The sequence below is a fragment of the Hirsutella rhossiliensis genome (genome assembly GCF_020360975.1).
Source record: "Hirsutella rhossiliensis strain HR02 chromosome Unknown scaffold00006, whole genome shotgun sequence".
Lineage (NCBI taxonomy): Eukaryota > Fungi > Ascomycota > Sordariomycetes > Hypocreales > Ophiocordycipitaceae > Hirsutella > Hirsutella rhossiliensis.
Window position 1 is genome coordinate 476,882 of NW_025408672.1, and position 21,239 is coordinate 498,120.

The 21,239-nt window shown below is 53.4% G+C and overlaps 8 protein-coding genes across 8 annotated transcripts; 5 read left to right on the plus strand and 3 right to left on the minus strand.

The window, feature by feature from the left end:
• Positions 1 to 5,673: 5,673 nt before the first annotated feature.
• On the plus strand, positions 5,674 to 6,881 carry HRG_06278 (peptidase family m28 domain-containing protein; the record flags this gene model as incomplete). The annotated part of the gene is made up of 2 exons (XM_044864749.1): positions 5,674 to 6,269; positions 6,326 to 6,881. 2 exons carry the CDS (start codon positions 5,674 to 5,676, stop codon positions 6,879 to 6,881), a joined length of 1,152 nt encoding a protein of 383 aa, XP_044719689.1.
• A 401-nt stretch (positions 6,882 to 7,282) lies between these two features.
• On the plus strand, positions 7,283 to 8,345 carry HRG_06279 (oligosaccharyltransferase subunit ribophorin II domain-containing protein; the record flags this gene model as incomplete). Its single annotated transcript, XM_044864750.1, has 4 exons — positions 7,283 to 7,407; positions 7,479 to 7,674; positions 7,731 to 8,018; positions 8,106 to 8,345. 4 exons carry the CDS (start codon positions 7,283 to 7,285, stop codon positions 8,343 to 8,345), a joined length of 849 nt encoding a protein of 282 aa, XP_044719690.1.
• Positions 8,346 to 8,790: 445 nt separating this feature from the next.
• On the plus strand, positions 8,791 to 10,136 carry HRG_06280 (alpha/beta hydrolase fold domain-containing protein; the record flags this gene model as incomplete). The annotated part of the gene is made up of 4 exons (XM_044864751.1): positions 8,791 to 8,801; positions 8,917 to 9,085; positions 9,219 to 9,671; positions 9,738 to 10,136. 4 exons carry the CDS (start codon positions 8,791 to 8,793, stop codon positions 10,134 to 10,136), a joined length of 1,032 nt encoding a protein of 343 aa, XP_044719691.1.
• A 171-nt stretch (positions 10,137 to 10,307) lies between these two features.
• HRG_06281 (glycylpeptide N-tetradecanoyltransferase) lies at positions 10,308 to 12,174 on the minus strand (the record flags this gene model as incomplete). Its single annotated transcript, XM_044864752.1, has 3 exons — positions 10,308 to 10,709; positions 10,769 to 11,345; positions 11,456 to 12,174. 3 exons carry the CDS (start codon positions 12,172 to 12,174, stop codon positions 10,308 to 10,310), a joined length of 1,698 nt encoding a protein of 565 aa, XP_044719692.1.
• A 521-nt stretch (positions 12,175 to 12,695) lies between these two features.
• HRG_06282 (alpha/beta hydrolase family domain-containing protein) lies at positions 12,696 to 14,175 on the minus strand (the record flags this gene model as incomplete). The annotated part of the gene is made up of 5 exons (XM_044864753.1): positions 12,696 to 12,778; positions 12,830 to 13,507; positions 13,682 to 13,879; positions 13,932 to 14,005; positions 14,060 to 14,175. 5 exons carry the CDS (start codon positions 14,173 to 14,175, stop codon positions 12,696 to 12,698), a joined length of 1,149 nt encoding a protein of 382 aa, XP_044719693.1.
• A 1,036-nt stretch (positions 14,176 to 15,211) lies between these two features.
• HRG_06283 (uncharacterized protein) lies at positions 15,212 to 17,544 on the plus strand (the record flags this gene model as incomplete). Its single annotated transcript, XM_044864754.1, has 6 exons — positions 15,212 to 15,459; positions 15,531 to 15,738; positions 15,808 to 15,899; positions 15,960 to 16,046; positions 16,092 to 16,264; positions 16,331 to 17,544. 6 exons carry the CDS (start codon positions 15,212 to 15,214, stop codon positions 17,542 to 17,544), a joined length of 2,022 nt encoding a protein of 673 aa, XP_044719694.1.
• Positions 17,545 to 17,960: 416 nt separating this feature from the next.
• HRG_06284 (uncharacterized protein) lies at positions 17,961 to 18,783 on the minus strand (the record flags this gene model as incomplete). Its single annotated transcript, XM_044864755.1, has 4 exons — positions 17,961 to 18,071; positions 18,144 to 18,257; positions 18,315 to 18,386; positions 18,469 to 18,783. The coding sequence occupies 4 exons, from the start codon at positions 18,781 to 18,783 to the stop codon at positions 17,961 to 17,963; spliced, it is 612 nt and encodes a 203-aa protein (XP_044719695.1).
• An 880-nt stretch (positions 18,784 to 19,663) lies between these two features.
• HRG_06285 (uncharacterized protein) lies at positions 19,664 to 21,205 on the plus strand (the record flags this gene model as incomplete). Its single annotated transcript, XM_044864756.1, has 4 exons — positions 19,664 to 20,152; positions 20,217 to 20,330; positions 20,410 to 20,532; positions 20,597 to 21,205. The coding sequence occupies 4 exons, from the start codon at positions 19,664 to 19,666 to the stop codon at positions 21,203 to 21,205; spliced, it is 1,335 nt and encodes a 444-aa protein (XP_044719696.1).
• Between the last annotated feature and the right edge of the window lie 34 nt (positions 21,206 to 21,239).

Here is a 21,239-nt window from a genome sequence, read left to right on the forward strand (position 1 = left end):
TTATATAAATAAAACTATTTATAATTTAGTCTTTTTTAATAAGTAGGACCCTCTTAAGCCCCCGTTTTATCTTAAGGTAATAGAATTTATAAAGGGAGCTTCCCTTTTCTCTAAGCTAACCTCTATATAGTAAAGGGCTTTTTCTACTACCTTAGGTAACTATAAGAGTTACTATAAGGAATACCTTTATAAGATAAAGCTACTAACTATTATATATATAGTAATAATAGAATATATTAGTACTATAAAACTAATCGCTCTTTAAAAGAAAGAGACCCTTAAGTAATAGCTTTTAAAGCTTAAGACCTTAATAGCTCCCTTAAAGGGCTATATAACTAACCGTATTAAGAAGACCTATATAGTATACCTAGGAGCCCTTTTTACTAAGAACCTACTAGCTTCTTTATAGCTAGCTAAGTAAGAAGGAATCTTTAAGAAAGCTAACTAATACTTCTTAATAAAAGCTCTTTCTAGCTAATAACTATAGGATATATCTCTATTAATAAAGCTTATTAGTAACGCTTACTTAACGATCTTTTATAAAGCTAGCTAGGAACTAAATAAAGAGGCTATTAAAGTATAATTATAAGTAGTCTTATTCCTTTATAGCTAGCACTCAACTTAGATAGCTCGACCTACTACCCTTATAGCTACTATAGCCCTTATTACTATAGCCCCCTTTACTATTACTACTACTACCTTTTTAGCTTCTCCTTACTTAAGAGTATTAACCTTCTTTAATAGCTGCCTTAGTCTTAGCCCTAGCTCCGCTTACTACTTTAGGCCTAGTTATATTAGTCCGTCTAGCCTAACTAGTCCCTTAATAGACCTTTTAGTTTATTAGTCGAAAAATAAAAGAACTTATTAAAGTTAAACCTTTTTATTAAAATTAGTAATATAGGGTAAAAGTAAAGGGGTTTTAAGTAAACCTTTTAAATAAAAATAAGGATTCCTTAAAGAAGTAGAAGACTAAATAAAATAGCTGCCTAGCCTATAAATCTTTATACGATTAGTTATTATAATACTAATAAGTCTTTAATAAAAACTAACCTAAAGGATTTAACCCTTTAAAGAGGCTATAAAAAATAATATAATAGTCTCTTAAAAAGGACCCCTTATTATAAAAGAAGATAGACGAGATTTAGGTTACTAGGAAATAGTAACTAATAATACTACTACCTTTATTTAAGCTATAAATCTAAGTAAAAATCGTTAGTATATTAAATTTAGCCTTTATCTTTCCTTTAAATTAATAAGGCTAAGGCTAACTATTAAAGCCCTTTAATTATCCCTTATAAAAATTAGCTATCTTAAACTCTAGTACTTCCCTTAATATCTATAATATACTCTTATAATTTTAATCGTTTAAAAAAGTATAAAGGGAATACCTTATTACTAAGGAATAAATAATATAAATAAAAGGGTATAGAAGTATAAATTTTACGATAAAAGTACTTAATAGGTCTATATAAACTCTTTAATAAAAAAAGGTAGCTTTTTACCCTTAATTTTTAATAAGCTTAATTTCCTTTTAACTTCTTTAAAAGAAAGGAATCTTTTAAGATATAACGTTTAACCTTATAAGGCTAGTTTAAAAGAATTAAACGATTAAGCTTATTAAGGAGAAACTTAGTTAATTTATTCTTAAGTTTTAACCTATCCTTAAAAAAGAACCTCTTAAGAAGTTAGCTTTCCTTACTAAGAAGGTAGGTTTTAAAGACCTTCTTTTAGTAATATAAAGAGACGGCCTTTTTTAATAAGTATAACTTAGTTACCTAGGCCCCCTAGCTTTATATAAGCTAGGCTAATAATAAGGCGTATAAATAAAGGGCCTAAAAACCATTAAAAATAAATACTTTAGCTAAGGAAAGACTAAGAGATAAATTTCTAAACGATCCCTTTTATAGCTAGACTAGCTATATAAGGAAATTTAAGTAAACTAAATAAATAATTCTAAGGACTAAGAAAGCTTTATTAATATAATGCTTTTTATAGATAGCGTTTTAAGGATAGTTTTTCCTTATTTCTTATAGACCTACTTAAGTAAGTATAACTAGTTTACCCTCTAAGACTTTATAAACTAAATAAAATCCTACTTAAGCTATAAGGTAAAGAAGATATAGTTTAATAGATAGCTATTTATAAAGGATATCTTAAATTAGCTTTAAAAAGGGGTATTTTACCCCTCTTATTAGTACTAAATACCTAGGCCTAGAACGGAGGGGTAGAAAGATTAAGGGGTGCTATAATAAAAAGGGCCTATATAATAAGACTTACTATAAGGCTTCCTTATAACCTTAAGAGGGAAGTTATTAAGACCGCTTATTACCTTTAAAACTAGACCCTAAGGGACCCTAGGAGCCTAAGGGACTATAGGGACCTAAAGACCTTTTTTAAGACCTAAGGAATAAACTAGAAATCTCCCCTTAAGCTCTTTTTAAAAAGGAAGGCCTTACTAGTCTACCTTTATACCTATAGCTATAAGGTATATATTATAATAACTAATATATAGCTAAAAAGAAAGAAGAAAAGAAAGCTTAATCCTAGAGCTTTTATTAGTTACCTTACTAGTTATAATTCTATAAATATCTTTTAGATCTAGATTCCTTTTTTATAAAAGGTTATTTTAATTAAGGATATAAATTTTAATAAATCTAGCTTCTTTAATAGAAAGAGGGATTAATAGCCCCTCTTACTCTCTTAACGTTAGCTTATTTAAAAGATCTAAATCCCCCCTTCTTAATAGTCTTAAAAAGAGGTCTAAGATATAAAAAGAAAAAAAGAAATAAACGTTAAAGTAATTAAGGATAACGCTAACTTTAAAAAAAAAGAGGATTCTATTAAATTAAATAATCTAGATAAAGAAAGAGACTATAAGAAAGTAGTAGAGCTAGAATACGCCTACCTCCCTACGCCTCCTCTTATATAAGAAAAAGATCTAAAAGTAGCTTTTTTAGTTAGTCTTCTTATCTTAACCTTTAAAGGGGTAGGAAAGGTACCTTTTTTAAAGGATTACTTAGCTACCTTTTTATCCTTACTTTAAGAAGTTAAGGATTATATAGGGCCTAATATAGTTATTAAAGAATTTTTATTTTATTTTAATTGTTTTTCTAACTTTTATCTAACGCTTTTAAAAGATAGTTCTTATAAAGTATTTATAATAAGCTAGCTTTATAAGCCTTTATTAGCTAGGAAGATATATAAAAGAGACCTCTTAGACCTACTAGTAAACTAAAAATAGCTAAAAAAACACCCTTTTAAAGACTAGTTTTTCTAGGCCTAGAAAAACTACCTTGCCTTATATAAAGAGATAAGGTCTTTTAAATAAGTCCTTAAGAAAAAGGTAAAAGGAGAAAAAGTCCTTAGCTATAAGTAGGTCTTTATCTATAAAACTAATAAATATAGCTTTTTTTAAAAGTATAAGGGGAGAGGATGAGTTCTGGAAAAAACACTGGACGGAAGGAATTGACGACTTCAACAATGCCTCTCCCCTTAAAGAAGCTCTCTGGGACTTTGTTTCTTGGCGGGTCTCTCAGGCCTCATATCCTGGAGACCCAAAGGGAGAGAAGGAGAGGGACTTTTCGGTCAAAGAGTACTATCCTGATGCGCCAAAGTCACAGAACATCGGCCAGTTCATTCTCGACGACACATACTACCCCAAGCTCACGTCCCGGGCTCTACGCACGCGTGCCGAGTCAGCCCCAGCCGCCGCCCATTCTCTCGTCCACATGGTTTTCGTCAAGGAAGGCGAAGGCATTGTCAACGGTTGGGTTGAGCAAGGGGAAGCTTAATTTGTAGGAATGCGAGAACGAGCTTTGTCGAATACCACGTGATGGAAGCGACTTGGGCGACAGAGGGAGCTGAGCAGATTTCGTCGGTGCCCGACAGCAGACTTGCAAATAGATAAATCAAATCAAATCCGGGGTCCAATTTGATTTGATTTGGATAGCAAAATCATGGATCTGATTTGATTTGATTTGATTTGAATCGATTTGGATCTCATTTGGATATCTGGATAGCCCCACTTTTTTTCCACGACAAAATACATTGAGCCGCTCCTATACCTTAAGGTCCGCTTTGATAAGGTCCGCTTTGAGGCGGCCTCTCTGAGCTGCGGCCATCTGTCCGGCAAGGCTAAATATTCTCTCCGGCTCTGAAGACATCGCCGGAATGGAAAAGAGGTCGATTGCCATTCGCGACAGGCGTGGATATTGGCGTCTGCGGAGAAGCCAGTACTGGATGGGATTGTCCACAAGACAATCGCCCGGATCGGTACTGCCCACCCATTCTGCGTACTCGTCACGCATGGAGGACGGTGAGGGCGCAGGTTGGGCGCCAAGTTTCCTAATTGAGGTCATGAAGTCATCTAGGTCCGTTGTCTTCCTTGCAGCTGTGGGCTCCTCGGGTATCGTATCTTGCTCGACCGCGAGGGTTCGGTACTCCTCCCATATGCGCCATTGCAGCAGTCAAGTGCAGAGCTGTCCCATTTTGGCCATCGGCTACAAATATCTCCCCCCGTAATATGGCAGATGCACCCAAAGATATATTTCACGATCAAACGTGTCAGGTAAAACACAAAAAGAAAGCTTGGTGACACGGCCTGGAAAAGCAACTGCCCGTAATTAGCGACCACTCTAGGCCAGGCAGGGCTGGCTCCCCAAAACTATTGGCCCAGGTCGCCATTGTGGGGCGTATCCAAATAATCAGATATCCAAATAAATTTGGGTGTTGCGATTTGATTTGATTTGATTCAGCGCAGGGGCAATTTGATTTGATTTGATTTGGATTAATTTGATTTAATTTGATTTGATTTGATTATGATTTATCTATTTGCAAGTCTGCCCGACAGTGCTGAACCGGCATTGGTCATGTCAAGCCACAGCTTTCAAATCTTATCCAGCCAACCACAGTCAGTAGATGAATCTTGAATCGATGCTTCCTTGACCTGAGTGGACAAGCAACGTTGTGGTCTCGTGATTGTGTCTGCGTTGCGGTGCGAGAGTCGATAGCGGAGAGGTAGGTATGTGAGAGGCCTGGCACAGCTCTTGGATCTCTTGAAGACGAGGTACCGGTGGGCAAATGTATGCAAAATCTGGCCCGCATGTGAGATCCAGTGATGTCTATGTTGAAGACGACTTGAACGAGACATCTTTTGACACGCATCAGGAGTTGACGCTGGCAACCGGTCAGGGGTTCTCAACCTGCGCTCGTGTTGTTCCTCTGTATCCGATGTATATATCTTCATTTAGTCCGTTCTCACATTAAATGTCCCGCTCGGCTGTCCCATGGTTTCGGACTTTCGGTAGAGGCTGGTTTGTGGCTAAAGCTGATGGATTTGCATGCAACAAAAGCTTCCTCGTCATCAAATGGATGACTAACAGCTCTGCCAGAAGTTAAGGTAGGTAGTTTCCGTGAATATGTATCTTGTACTTGGTACATGGACATGGAGATTTCGGACTAGCGATTCGCCGGCCGTACAGACGTAGCGTAGCGTCTCCTTGTTTCAAGAACTCGCCATGTAATTTAATGGAAATCGCGACATTGCGGCCACGCGAGGACCTCATACTCTGGACGCCGCCTCCCCCCTGACCGCCCTCGTTTGGGCCCCGTCTCGACACTGCAGGCCCGAGACATGTCCATCGCCTCCTCGATCGCGGCGACTCGCATGACACGATGCTTCTTCGCAGCTCCCTCGTTTCACTGATCGGACTCTTTTCAACAAGGGCCCTCACGTTGCTCGACGATGGCGACTTGCGGCACATCCCACCTCCCGGCGACGACTTCAACATCCTCACGGGCAAGCTCCTCGCCCCTATCTTGATCCCCCGCGTGCCGGGCACCGAGGGCTCCGTCACCACCCAGCGACACTTTGTCGACTTCTTTAGCAACAATCTCCCCGAGTGGCAGCTCGTCTGGCAAAACTCGACGTCCAAGACTCCGGCCACGGGCGACACCGACGTGCCCTTCTCCAACCTCATCTTCCGCCGTGATCCGCCTGGCGCGCGGGTCGGTAAATTGTCCAGATTTACCCTCGTCGCCCACTTTGACAGCAAGCTGCAACCCACGGGCTTCATCGGTGCCACCGACAGCGCAGCCCCCTGCGCCATACTGCTTCACGTGGCTAGGAGCATCGAGGACGCGCTCAAGGCCAAGTGGGCCGCCGGAGTTGCCGATGAGTTGGATATTCCCGAGGGCGTCCAGATCATCTTGCTGGATGGCGAGGAGGCTTTCGTCAGGTGGACAGACACCGACTCCCTCTACGGAGCAAGGTACCCAATCCTCTGCCATCTCAACCCCCTTCTTGCTGCTGACATGGTTGGACCAGATCGTTGGCCGCCGAATGGGAGCCGCGTACCAACCCTGCCATATCCATCTACCAATCGCCGCTCGATTCCATCAGCCTTTTCGTACTCCTCGACCTCCTCGGCTCCAGCGGCCCTAGCGTCCCGTCGTACTTCTTGACGACACACTGGGCCTATCGAAGCATGTCGATAATAGAAGGTCGCATGCGCGAACTCGGCCTTCTTGAAAGCAACCCGCCTACGCACTTCTTACCGGAGGTTAACAAGACGACGCAAGCCTTCTCGAACTGGAGAGCAGTTTCCGATGATCACCTCCCCTTTATGCATCGTGGCGTTAACATTCTGCACATCATCCCGTCCCCGTTTCCCAAAGTCTGGCACAAAATGGAGGATGACGGCGAGCATTTGGATTTGGCGACGGTTCGAGACTGGGCTAAGATTGTGACTGCCTTTACAGCACAGTGGATGAAACTCGAGGGGTACATGAACACGAACAAGACGACGGGCCGGGCAGAGGATGAGGCGGAAAGGGGGGGAGAGAGGGGAAAGAAGCGAACTGGCAGGCGCGGCGTTTCTTGATGAGCGAGCAGCGGCGTGGCAATGGCATATCGACTCAGTTTCTGGGAGGCGTCTCTGGCGAACCGGCGGTGCTTTGGCTGGCTTCATCATGTTCCTTTATAGCGGGCGGGAAAAGCGGCGTCAATATGCAGATATCAGGGGTCATGTACTTGATGGCTACAGATCAGTGTACTATATCAAGAAGAATTAAATAGAGGTAGATGACGCTTTTCGGCTGTCTGCAGCTGGCAACAGTAAAGGGAGCGCTACACAGTGACTATGCGTTATAGACACTGTATGCACTAGCCCCCACCACCAATCAGCCTGCTCACCCAATGCAACCACGTAACCATCGCGGCAAGCTGCCAAAGCTGTCCTCATTCAGCCTCGCTCCCGCAATCGCCCTCTCGCCGCAGACCGCAATGCGCTTCCCCACAGTCTCGACGCTGCTGGCCCTCGCCGGCGCAGCCACTGCCGCATCGTCATGGACCTTTTCTGACGCAACCGTCACCGTGTCATCCAAGGCTGGCGGTGACGTGGTCGACAAGTGAGCTCCCTCCAACCTCGCGCGACCGCCTGTTCTTTTGTACAGAGGCTAACCTGGGGAACGAATGGCAGGTTTTCGGGTACTGAGAGAGTCAAGAACGCAGTCAAGCTGGGACATCAAGATACCATCAAGATATCCTTGACGACCAAGGAGGGCTCCAAGCCGAAGCGCCCGCACCAGGCCTTCCTCGTCATCAAGGAGTCGTCGGGCCTTGAGGCTCCCTTTCCCTTGACCGTCAAGGAATCTGGCAAGGGAACGGTCCGGATTGTGTGTAACGCTTCGCCCTGCTCGGCCACAGAAGATAGCTAACGACGAGACGACAGACCCAGAAAGACCTCCCCGTGCAGCTCCTTCGCTCTAAGTCTCCCCTCGAGGCCAGCCTTATCCTAGGCTCGACCGGGTCGACGGCGGGCTCCGTGACACGCGTCTTCGACATTTCTCTGAAACTCGACCCCAACGGCCCCGCACCGAGCTACGAAGCTCCTTTCCCATACGGTCCGCTGCCTGAGATCCACCACGTCTTCCGCGACGACCCCAAGAACCCGCCCAAGATTGTCTCGCTCGTCTTCTCGTTGGCTGTCGTGGCCACCGTGCCAATCCTCTTCGTTGGTGTACGTTTTGTGCTGCGCGTTCTTGTCAATTTGGCCCAGGTCGCAACGCCCCAGGTTCCTCAACATTAGCGCTAACTCGCTCTGTAGTGGCTCTTGCTCGGGGCGAACGTGAGCCATGCTCAGAAGGCCCTAGGCAGCGCCCCAATTTCCCACGCCGTCTTTTTCGGGTCCTTGGTAGCCATGGAATGCGTCTTCTTCATGTACTACAGCAGCTGGAACCTGTTCCAGACACTGCCAGCAATTGGCATCGTTGGCGCCGCCGCATTCCTCAGCGGAACAAAGGCCCTGGGCGAGGTGCAGCGTCGACGCGAGGCGGGCGAGAGGTGAGCAACCAAGACTGGTTCGTCTCACCGACTCCCCAAGTGTGGGGGTTGCGTGCGTCATGCGAGGGGGGATGACGGATGGCTTTGCCGCGGACTTCGGAGTCCCCAGCTCCTTTTCTCCGCCATGCGCAGGGTCATGGGGGCCGTGCGCGAGCCCGTGTTTGATGTTCGGACGACTGGGAATGTATTTCTAAGACGCATGGCATGTCGCCGGGCCAAGGCTATTGGGGAACGTGAATATAAAACGATTGATTCGCTCGCAGTCGCATGTGAGTGCGGAGAGAGGGGAAGACGCCAACTGTTCCTCTCCCGCCATATGCTTGCCGACAGCTGCCCTTGCCTGGGGAGCTACTGAAATACCAACCAATAAGTCCGGATACGACGACGTCGAGTCCTTCCTACGAAGACGCTCGGCTCAAGTGTGAATAGCCGGCGGCCTCGACGCAAACATGCCCAGCAGGTGAGTCGGCTCTTGTTCTCTGCCACCGTCACCTCCCCCTCTCTGCCGTCCTTGGCGTCCCTGGTCTTCCTCTCTCCTCTTTTCGTTTCCGTCTGCTGACGCCCCCCATGCCCAGATCATACCGGGAACCGTCCGTCGACGAGACTCTCAAGCATCCGGCCTACCCCGGCGCCGTCTGGGCGCTAGAGCCTCACCAGCATGGCAAGCTGCCCGTGGCAAAGGGGCGCGGCGGGCCCATCAACATTGCCTGGGAGATTCACGGAGACGGGCCCATCAAGATTGTGGTGCGCCTCCTTGCTATGACGTGCTGCTCCGAGATGTCTGTCCTCGGAAGACGGCCTGAGTCTCCACCCATCCATCCATGGCCTTGGGTATTTGGAATAGGGTTTTGTGGCTGACCTCGCGGCCGCCGACTAGTTGATCATGGGCTTGGCGGGCGTCATACCGTCGTGGCAACGGCAGACACTCTATTTCGGGCACGACCGCGGCGAGCGCTACTCGGTGCTCGTGCTCGACAACCGCGGCATGGGCGCCAGCGACAAGCCGCTGATGCGCTACTCGACGAGCGAGATGGCGCGCGACGTCATCGAGGTGCTCGACCACGTCGGCTGGACGGCGGCCCGCCAAGTCAACCTCGTCGGCATCTCCCTCGGCGGCATGATAGCCCAGGAACTGGCCTGCGCCGTGCCCCAGCGCGTCCAGTCGCTGTCGCTGCTGTGCACCTCGGCCCTGCTGCGCGGCGAGAGGCCGCCGGCCCACGAGCTGGCCAAGCGCCTGGCCATGCTGGCGTCCAACGCCGAGGAGCAGTCCATTGCCGACACGACGCGCCGCATCTTCGTCGCCGACTGGCTCGTCGCCCCCGACGACGAGGTCCTCCCCTCGCCCGCCACCACGCCGCGCTGCGGTCCGCCCCGCGGCTCCCCGCCCGGCACCGAGTACCGCCGCTTCGACTCCAACTTCCAGCGCTTCCAGGCGCAGGAGCTGGCCAAGCGCCGCAACGGCTACAGCTTCACCCTGCGCGGCTACCTGTGTCAGATGATGGCTGCCGGCGGCCACCGCAAGTCGGACGAGCAGCTGCGCGCCATGGCCGACGCCGTGGGTCGCGAGCGCATCCTCGTCATGCACGGCACCGAGGACACCATCATTGCCGTCAAGAACGGCCGGCGCCTCGTCGATGTCATTGAGCCTGCCGACGCCCTGCTGGTCGAGGGCATGGGCCATGCGCCCGTCATGGAGAGGACGCAGTGGTTCAACAAGCTGCTGGAGGACCGGCTCGAGGCCTGGACCCAGCTCCAGAGGCGAGAGAGGCATGATAGCGTCATGAAGGAGGGATAGCTTCTTTTCGTATTATCTTCTTCGTCCTTTTTTTTCACGTTTCCTTTGTCGAGCGTCTGCTTCTCAGAAGGCGAGATGGTTACACTGTGTTTAGGCTCTCCCAAACGCTATCTACACCCTTTCAAACTCAGGATACTCGATCACTGGATTCATGACGCTTTGCGCGCATCATCAAGGCATCACCAGCCCAATCCCGCTGCAAGTGTCCTCGTCCAGCTGGTTCTTCTTGTTGACGCCCCCGGCAATGTGCTTCATCCTGTAGTTGAAGAGGTAGTAGTGCAACTGCCCGTCGCCCGCGCCAAACTTTTGCTGCTCCAGGAACAGGGCGTTGTCCATGAGCGTCAGCGCGTTGAAGACGTCAAACCTGGCCTTCTTGGCAAGGATGAGGGCGTCGTTGATGAGGCTGTTGAGGCGCGTCTTAAGCGCCGGCTTGTCAAAGGGCTGCGCGAGGCCGCTTTCCGAAGCGTAGTAGAAGAGGTAGGCGACGCGCAGGATGTCATGCTTGGAGTTGTTGATGACGGACGACTCGACGCAGAAGAAGGAGAAGAAGTCGGTGATCTTCTTGTCGTTATCCTGGCTAGCAGTCAGTACATGCGTGGACGGGAAATCTGAGCTCGTCTCTCTTCCCCTACCTCGACGACGTAGGACCAAATGGCTTGCTCGCCATCAGGCTTGGGAATAAACCAGTGGTGCGCCTCCTCGGGCGTAAACTCGGGCGCCATGTCGAATCGGGCCAGATATCGCTTCAGCAAGCTGACGACGCCGTCAATGTCCTTTTCCTTCATCTCGCGAAGACCCCTCGTGGACGTGTTGTCGGGCAGCGCATATTTGCGGATCTGGTACTGGGGCTTGCTCCCGGGCGGCAGGGGGCTGAAGCCGCAGTCGTTGAGCTTCTGCCAGTTGATGGACCGGTGGAAGTACCGGCACGTGCTGACGGGTTTGGGTAAGACGATGCCGGCCGTGTAGAGCCCCTGCCAGACACCGTCGAGGTTGCTGACGCGCGTTACCTCCTTGATGAGGACGGGGGCGAGGCGCTTGCCGCGGAGCTTCTTGTGGATGCAGAGGAAGTTGACCTCGGAGCAAAGGACCGTCTTGTCCCGGACGCGGAGGCGGACGGGGATGGCGGAGATGAAGGCGACGAGTTTGCGGGACTGGATGGCGCGGACGCCGATGTGATACTTCTTTTGCCAGCCTGGTGCCATCATGGCCCTGTGATATTCCCGCTGTTAGCTTTCAATCGCAAGACTAGCCGCCGCTGGCACAGTCGCAGCAGACTGGGTGCGCAACTGCGCCGAGGGGCTTTCAGGGGTGCGCATTACCATCGGAGAATGGATGGAGAGTAGTTGAAGCGAAACATGGCCTCGTCGTCCTCGACATAGTGGCCGTTGAGCAGCTCGTACACCTCCTTCATCTCCTCTTCGCTGCAGAGATCCACCTTTACCCACTCGAAGCCCGCCACGAGCGGCTGCGGCTCCTTGTCCACCTCGTCGACCGTCTGGATCCTCAGCGGGCCCTCCTCAATGGCCTTGTCCTCGTCGCCGAACCGGGGCACGGGCTGCGTCTGCCAGAACTTGTAGGCGCCCATGTCCTTGACGTTCTTGCCCGTCGACGCCAGCCCCGTCATGATGTCCTGCAGGTTCATCTTGCTGAGCATCTCGGCCGTCTGCTCGGGCGTCGGGTCCGCGCTGCCGGAGGCTTGCGACACCTCCTGGGCCAGGCTGGGGTTGAGCGCCAGCAGCTCCTTCATCTGCTGCGGCGTGAGCCCGCCGATGGCCTTTTTGATATCCGACTCCTGGTCCCCCGACTTGCGCGTCAGGAGCTCCTTGGCCTTGTCACGCTTCGACTTCTTCTTCTTCTTCTGCTTCTTGCTGCCGCTGCCGTCGGCCGTCGTGGCGGCTTCTCCTCCATCCTGCTCTTCGTCGTGGTCGTGGTCGTGGCCTTCGTCGGGTTCGGAGTCGATCTCGGCCTGCTTGCCCTTGAGCTTGGCGTCGGCCTCCTTGACCGCGGGATCGACGGGCTTAGACTCCTCGGATGGCATGATGAGTTGTCGTGGTGAGAGTCTGCAGCTGCTTGGTGGGGTTGCCGCGGAGGTTAGCTGTGCGGTTAGTGCTGCGGGGTTGCGGAGCTATAATAAATAATAAATGTCCACTAAAAAGCGTCCAGTCAGATGAATGTCTTTGCTCGTGTATGTTCGAGGGCCAATGAAAAGACCGCAGTTAAGTTTGGTATATCGTGGGCTTCGTCAAAGCTTGCAGGCGCCTGCGCGACGCCGAAACTCAACTTACAAGGCACAGGACAACACTGCCTCGATTCGTACTAAACGGCCCACCAAGACCTCGAGGCTTCAAATATTACATCTACAGTATGGCTGCCTTGACTAGGCTAAGCGGCAAAGCATGGTAAAGGCCCTGTGCGAAAAGAGACGGGCTGCTGCACGAAAATAAGTCTATACAAGTATATACAGCTCTCTCTAGTGTGGCGCATCGTCAAGCATAACTCTGCTGCACTTTGTTGACTTTGCCGGAGGAGGCGGCGGCAAGTCAGGCGGGATGAATAGCTTCAAGCGTACGCGGTCCCATGGTAGTCAAAAGACCTCATGACGGCCAGCGTAACCGGAGCGTAGCCCACAATGGGATCATGAGCTGGACAAGGGGCTTAGTAAAGGTACGGCAGGGAGCTACAGTAACACTCACCTCCATAAGGAAACAGCTCTTGTCGCACGATGATATCCGGGTCTGAAGTCCAGGTCGTGACAAAGGCATCTTTGCCCTTGTGCACCGTCCGCTCTTCTTTCCATGCAGCAAACTTGTCATCATCCACGATGCCGACCGTCTCGTTCGCCGCCGCCCGGAAGAGCTTGTCGTCTTCCGTGCACGGTATATCCCCGTCGTTCTTGGCATGGACCAGACTCAGGCGCAGTCTCGTTTTGGTGTGGCGAACAATGTTGGCCAGCCGGTCCGCCGAGTGCCACTTTTCCACCACAAACCGATCAAGCAGCCGCACAAAGGCCGGCCAGGAAGCGAATGGTCCCAGCAGGGGCATCAGCCCGCCGATGCGGTATCCGCTTAGCAGGGAGGCCAGGTCGCTGAAGCCGGCAACCAGGACGATGCCGGCGAACTCGACTCCCTTGACGGCGTACCTCTCCGCCACGCCGCTCACGACAGCCGTGCCGAGGCTGTGCCCGATCAGGACGATGCGACTGGGCGGGAGACCCGCCACGTTGATTGCCCATTCGACGAGCGCCGAGGCGTCTTGAATCAGGCCATCCTCGCTGGGAACGCCCGTCGAGTGGCCAAAGCCGCGGTAGTCGATCGCGACCAGGTGATAGGATGAAGTGTCGGTCAGCGCGTGGTAGGTGTCTGGCCGGACGGCTTGCGCAATGTGTCCCGCGTTCTGCTGATTGTGAGCTTCCTCCGGTTTCCGTCGCAGGGTTTCTCCCTCTCCTCGCTACCCTAAGCAGAATGCAGGATTCAATAACGTACACCGTGAACTGGCCACCGTCAGCGCGCGCGGGGAACTATCAGACGCGAGCTCTTTCGACTTACAGTAGAGAATCAGCCTGGCTTCCGGGTCTCCCTTCAGCAGCCGAAACGATTCCGTCTTTGCAAAGTCAGGAGAATGGCCCAGTGCTTGGCTCGTAAGCCTAGCTTCATTCTTCAGATACAAAGGCAATGGCGTGATGTGCCACGCGTAGACGCTTTCGCCATCGGACGTGGCCAGGGTAAAGGGCGTGACTTGGTTGCCTGACGTAGCAACATTAGAGAACGCAGTCCCGGCCCAGTTAGGTCGACCAACTTGCAAAACCCCATCTCTCGGGCCGGTTGACGTCGGCCCAGCGGAGGCTGTTTATTTTGTGTGCATACAGGGCGCTGTCGAGGCCGCGTCAGATTCTCCGCCTGCTCGTCCACGCAGCTGCCACTCACTGTTTCTGGACAAGGGGAGACGTCAACAGGCCAAGGATGATGATGTACAGGACATAGGGAGCAGCAAGAAGAATGGCGCCAGTCCAGAGAAGCACAGCTTGACGAGGCAGCGCCATGACGGGCCGGTGTATGCCTCGTGGCAGGGGTCGGAGGAAGCGAGGTGAAGCACGAGATGAGCAAGGATGAAGTTGCCAACATTGTCGCAATTAGGTAAGATGGTCGGTCCTCGGCTACCCTGTACACGGACTGGTTGACTTGCTTGAACACATAGCGTCATACAGGAAGAATCACGCCCAAGTTTGGACTTTGTGCGGGGAAATGATCCCATTCCTGTTAGCTGTGCTGTGTTCTCGTACTGGACACCAGTCTGCAGGCTTCCTCTCGAAGCTCATCCGCCATCTGGCGCCCTGCGTATGTAGGCATTTTACATGTCAAAGCAAGAAGACAAAGCGGACAGGTCTGGACGCCCTTCTTGACCACAATGTCGCCTCGGCGCCAATATGGGAACGGACCGTCACGACATCAACGCACCCAAGGACTTGTGGGCAGCTTGTCGCCGGCATCGGGGCGGCCAAGTTTGATGATGCCTGCAACGTCAAGGTACGGGGACGGGGTATTACGGATACCGCGTGTCTGCCTTTTCTTATCTTATCTTATCGCTGCAAGTCCCCTGACTCTGACAGGCGCTTGGAGCCGCAGTACCTCTTGCCTCGCACGGCGAGTAATGAAGCCGCCATTTTTCACGGTTGTACAAAGCCAGAGCAGCTGTGCTCCGCCGTCATTTGCCCGGCCAATCACGCGCCCGCATCCTCGACGACCTCGACCTCGACCTTGTCCCGCGTCCTTTGACCGGCCGCCGCTCTCTCTCTCGACCTCCACCTTGCCCTCCTCTCGCCATACGGTGCCCGCCGTGGACCCCAATCCCTCGTGCACTCTGCAGTGCCTCGATCGCTCGCTCGCCCCGTTGCTGCAATCCGCAAGGCTGCCTAGGCAGTCTGCTCACACGCGCGGCAGCTCGACCCTGCAAATCATTACTCCCCGTCATTCGTCTGCACCGCACAGCTCCTGTGCGCTCCGCATGGCGCCCTTATGATGCTTTGCCCGCCCCCCGCTCTCGCATAGTCGAATCTCGCCAAGATATCCGTCGCTGCCATGGAGAAGAAGAGGAAGCTGCCCGCTCGAGCTGCCGCCCGCGTCGAGCAAGCTGCCAAGAAGCGACACGTCGCGAGCCGCGATCATTCGTCGACGCCGACGCCCGCACAACCCGTCAGGGAACCCACGCCTCCGCCGCCCCCTCCTTCGTTGCCCACGTCGATTCAGGTCGGAAAGCCCCTGCCCACGGTCGAGGACGCCCAGTCTGGAGACCTGTCTGTTAAGGAATACCAGTCCATCTCCGAGAGGTAAGCAGTCCCATTACCCCGGTACGGGACATGTGCGGCTGAACAGGTTTCTCTCTTCCCCTTAACCACAGCGGTGTCCTCGCCGAGTCCCTCTCCCGGTCCCGCCATAAATGGATCAGCGAAGGCCTCTTCGAAAAGTACTGGACCAAGCCCTACAAGCGCAAGGGCGTCTTGCACGAAGACCCCAAGAACCCCCCAAAGGACAGCATGACCAGGGTTGGCACCGTCACCATCACCATCGAGCCGCACATCGTCGAAGCTACCATGTACGCCGTCAAGGCCTCCAAGCTTCCCCCCCCGCAGCAGCAGGCGCAACAGCCGGCTGGCCAGCATCAAACCCCTACGCAGCAGCCCAAGCAGCCACTGCCCTCTCCACCGATTCGTCCGGTGCTCCAGTACGGTCCCCCAAACGGCTCCATGCCTCCTCCGCCGACGCGCACGTCAGCAGAAGCCACGTCCATGCCTGCGGCCGCTACTCCAAAGCCTGCCGCGCCGCCCAGTCCAGCGACGAACCCATCTCAACCGTCTCCAGCGCCAACGCCTCGGCGTCAAAATGCTGCTTCGCCAGCCGATGCCTTGAAACCAACGTCTCCCCCTCTGGCTGCCAACAAGGTCACGTCAACACATGCCAGCCCTGGTGTCACACCGCGAGCCTCCGTGGCACCTTCTCCCGTGGCATCCGCCGCGGCTACGCCTCCCGTGACGGCGAGCCGGCAACCATCGAACCCACCTCCCCGGCAAGCTGTCGCCCCTCAAACGGCTACCACACCACTCGCGGCCCCCGGAGCCCATCCTCCGAACACCGGTCCGGCTCCGTCTTCCGCAGCTCAAAGGCCGGCGGCAGCTCCGCCGGGCCCCACGGCCCCCGCAGCCGCAAAGCCCGCAGCTAATGATCCCGTCATTGCGCTGCTAGCCCAGAAAGCCTCGGGCGACCCGGAGCTGCGCGACTTGATGAAGAGGGTGGCGGTGGGACAGGCTCGAGAGGGAGAGTTGGCGCAGTTTCAGAAGATTATCGACCAGCTCAACGTGGAATGCAAGCAGAAAAGTAGCCAGCCCGGCCCGTCTGCAGATGCGCTGCTCGTGGATGGCCGCACCGTCAAGTACTTTGCAGATGAGGTACGCACGATTCTGGACATTGTTCTCGCCTCCAACCCGAACCAGAAGTCTACGGAGCTACGGCCGCCGCCGCGGAGCGACCCTCTGGTAGTCCTGCTCGTCAAAACGGCTCTGGAGGATCAGAGGACCAAGGACATGATTCGACGCATTGCCGAAGGCCGGCCCGGCTTCACCGACGCGCGAGATCTCAAGGAAATTCTCGACAGGCTGCATCGAGACGCAAAGACGGTTCCCAAAGGACCCCCGCCTCCTGCACCGTCGCATGTCAAGCAGCCGACGCCCAACGGGGCGCCCAACGGCCATGCCAAGACTGCCAACTTCAATACCCCACAGCACGAGACTGTGCAGGCTCTCCGCTCCAAGGGACCCCCACCTGCGGCGAAGCCAGACATCTCGGCTGTCGTATTCGACTTTGGCAGCGGCGATCGATATATCTTCCCAAAGTACAGCGTACTGGAGTTTCTGCCGACGCAGAGTGGACAGCAGATGATTGCGTCATTCTTGATTGTTCGCAAGGGAAGCACGTCGGAGTACGGGGGAGATCCAGCTCTGGACTATTACCAACCCGTCACAATTCGCCTCTCCACCAACACCGGACGCCACTTGGAGAATCTGGCCAGGGTTGTTGCTTCGCAGGAGGAAGTGCGACGATACATGAACGATGTTATGGATAACATGACGCGCGCAGAGTACGTTTTACTGGCCATGCGACTACCGCGGGCGGAGAGCGATGGCGATCAGACCATGCTACACGCCGAAGAAGAGAACGGCTCGACGCCGAAATCTGAATCGGAGCCGGAAAGAGTCCAGCCGCCCAAGCCCGGTGTTTTGTGGGCATCTAGCTCGGCAAAAAAGCCGTTGGACGCGCCCAGCATCACCAAGTTGCAGGACTCGGAGCAGCAGAGCCAGCTGAAATATGAGCGGCTGATTCGATCGGTCGCGGAAAAGGACCCGGAGGCTGCATCATGATTCTTCATCGTTGGGTAGCGGGCGCAACAAACGTCCAAGTCATTGCCAGAAACCATTGGGCGGACATGAATAACCCCATGTACGGGCTGGAGTCGCAAGGACACTGTATGGACGGGGAGTTTCGGGGTTATTCATGAAGGACCCAAGCGTTTGGGCGAAAAGTGTAACTTGTTAAAAACTTGTCAAGCTGTGGTCTAGCTTGGGCGCGAAATCGGTTGACTGTCTCTTGGGAGGAACACTTCACGAGCCCAGGAGGTGCCGTGGAATGTCTCAGCCATGACAAGGCAGTCGACCACAGACGCGTTTCGATGCAAGCGTGCGGCTCGAGCGTTTCGGTCAATATAATTTCGGCTTTCTCTTGACAGCTTCGGCTCGCCCATCCCATAACTTGATCCTCAGGGGATCGCCATCGGTGATCAAGGGCCGGCGACGCTGAGCAGGGCGAGAGCGGTCTCCCACGGGCGGTCCATCAAGTACGAGGGCAGGCTGTCGTAGCCGCAAGCATCATACAAGAGTCCGACCAGGAGCTGGGAAAACGGAAAGAGTCAGCTGAGTCTGCAGTATGTTTGATGACGGGGTTGGCGCGGAGGTTGCCTAACAACGTGGTGTTGGAGGAGTTGGGAGGCGGCCAGCGGGACGAGGTCGGTCTCTGGGTATTCCATGGTACATCCTGAGCTCAGGGCGACGGCGGCTTTGCGCACCGCTTCGAGAGCCTGGAGCTCTTCAGTGAGTGTCGTCGGATGGGGGACGGGGCAGGCATATACTCATACATCAAAGTACTCGGACTTGAGCAACGGCGCGCCCCCGGACCGGAGCTTGTCCACCATGGCCTGCCACTTTGCCTACAAAGGATGGCATGCTTGTGTCAGTCTCTCGAGCCGCCTCGCCCTCTGGGTTTGCGACGGACGAGCAAGGGGCGCCCACAATAGCCTCGTCGGAGCGGTTGCACGCGGCAGGGGCACACCTCCGCAGCATCTTGAGCGCGCGGACCACATCCCCGAGCAGGACGCCGAGGGCCTCGACGTGGGCCGGCTCCGTGGCGTTCCCCCGGGGCAGCAAGAGGGGGTTCTCGCGCGCAAAGGTGATGCTGTCGTACTTGGGGTCGTGGCGCCACTGCCAGCTGGTGTGGTTCCGCGCCCACTCGTCGATGGGGTCCAGGTGGCCCGGCTGCCGAGGGGCGGCCGCGCCGAGCGTGAGGGTGCGCCCGGCGAGGAGGATGAGCAGCGAGGCCCTGAGCATGGCGTGGTGTGGTGGTGGTGTCTGGGCTGGTTTCGCTTTCGTGCATGGCCGGATGGCGGAGGCTTTCTGGACGGAGCTTGGCCCAGGGGCGAGCGGTCAAGTTCTCATGGAAACACCGCGTACGTTTGCTCTGTTCTTGGTTCACTTCGTGCGATGCTGAGCAGTACTTCAGGGCCCGGAAGGGGATGCTCTTGGCTCGTCTTCGCCTCTGCCTCTCGTGCTCCGGGACGTGAATTATGCTCGGCTGTCTCCAAGCCTCAATGGATTTTTCATAGTCCATATCTTGTACCACGATGGGCCAATGTCGATTACACCAATGCACAAAATTATCAGCCCATACTTCAAATTGTGTGTTGGGAAGGCTAATGCTTGGCCGTCGGTCGTCAAGCCACGACGGCCGTAGCCCTCGTACAGCTCGGACGCCCACAAGGCAGGAAAAAGTCTCCAAAATGGCTTCGACCACTGTTTACAGACTCCGGAAGGCAACAATTCCCGCTTCCAATGCATAAAGGTACTAAGTCGACGCGTCAGCGCACCCAGCATCGGATCCAGCCTGGGCCGGGCGCAAGCCCATCACCACCACATTTTGTGTGGCATGGCGCTGTGATGGCTGAAGTCATTTATCAGAACCAACAGGTTTGCGCCCGCCAAACCTCTACTTCTGGGACTTAGCGTATGGTGCTGCTTGCGCCATCAAGCCTGGGATACGCCTCAGAACTCTGCGAGTGGCGTCTGATTAGGGTTCTGGAGAGAAGCCGGCCTCGTATATAAGACTTGGACTGGGGGTACCACGACCTTTTATTCATCTTTCCCTCCGTCATCTCTCTTCGGTCGCCGAGCCTTGGTTCCCCATATCGAGAACTCGAGACACACCGCAAAGATGAAGCCAGCCGCCGTGTTCCTTCTTTTCACCTCGCTCGCCTCTGGGGCCATCGTGCGAAAACCCGCAGTCAACCACCAGCCAGGCACGCACTGGCTGTCCCAGCGAGACGTTTCGCCGCCTCGCGTCAGCCCCGACAAGCAGGTTCCCCAGGGCCCCCCTGACGAGACCAAAGTGGCCAATGTCAAGAAACCAAAGTTCTTCTGGAAGGTTCCAGCCCGCTACACGGTTGGCTGGCCAGGCTCGCTCTATCTCGACGCCTTGTACAAAAAATGGATCGGGCTCCTAGTCAGGTCGAGGATTCGAGAGTTCAACCCTTTCAAAGACGTTTCGCCCGACAGCACCCTGAAGCATCGCATCAACAACAGGGGATTTTGCAGCACTCTTCGAGGCCTGGGATGGATCGCCAGCGGCCTGACGCGACATGCGACGTCGCTTCAGCACAGCAAGATGCCCGCTGCGGCCGACAACAAGACCCGCCCGACGGTGGTAAGTGTCTCGCTTCCCGGGTCCATGGGCCTATCAGCCGGCCCGTCGTGCTGACAGGATTCAGCTTTCTTCCCGGATGATAACGAGATGGAGCGGGCATCTGAAGACACTGCAAACTCGGCTGTCACGGACAGAGTCCTTCTCAAACCAAATGCTCAGCGCCTCGTGCTATGTCGATGTACGTTTCCACTTGGTCGTCATAATAACACACCCGCCCTCGGTCAGGGGAAAGAAGGGGCTGATAGCGATTATTATAGTACGTAGAGAAGGTTAGCGCATGGCTCGTGGCCTTGCGCAAGCTGGCCGACAAGTTTGACAAAATGGACCCGACGCGTCAGGATGTCAGCACGAGCTTGAAGAAACTTGCCATGGCGCACCTGGTATGCCATGAAAAGACTCTTTGCCGTCGGAACAAGGACAAGACGGACGCTAACCGAAGAACAGGGCGTGGCGCGATTGGTCCACGACACCGACAAGCCTCTCATCAACGAGATAATCCCGGATAAGGACACGACTGGATCGGCCGAGACGCTCAAGTCCGAGTACAAAATGAAAGCCGGCCAGCCCCTTCAAACATGGGTCAAGGACAGCGATCCAATCTGTCCATTGCCTAAAGGAGGGCTTTTTCAAGAGACAATTATGGCGTGGCGATACGAACTCAAGAACGAGACAGAGGAAGATAAGGAGAAGGCATACAAAGCGTCGTGGATCATGGAGCCGAAGCCGGAACACGAGGGCGACGATGACGATGACGATGACGACGAGAAGAACAAAAACGCTTGGATGCTCAAGATAAAGCGACAATCTGCTGACCTCGACAATCACGACTCGTCGAGCATCGAGGTGACCCAGCCAGTCCAGAAGAAGGAAGAGGGAAAAAATGTTCCCAACGAGGAAGAGGCCGGCTCAGTCAAGGCAAACACCGAGGATTGCGGCGAGGATGTTCCGTCCAACTCGACGGAGAGCAAGCCGTCCGGATCCGCGGTCAATATGAAAATCATCAAGGGGATTTACAAGGTCCTCGTGCCAGGTTTTCAGTTCTGGAACGTGTAACTCTGGGACAGCACACACGCACCGACGGCGGGCC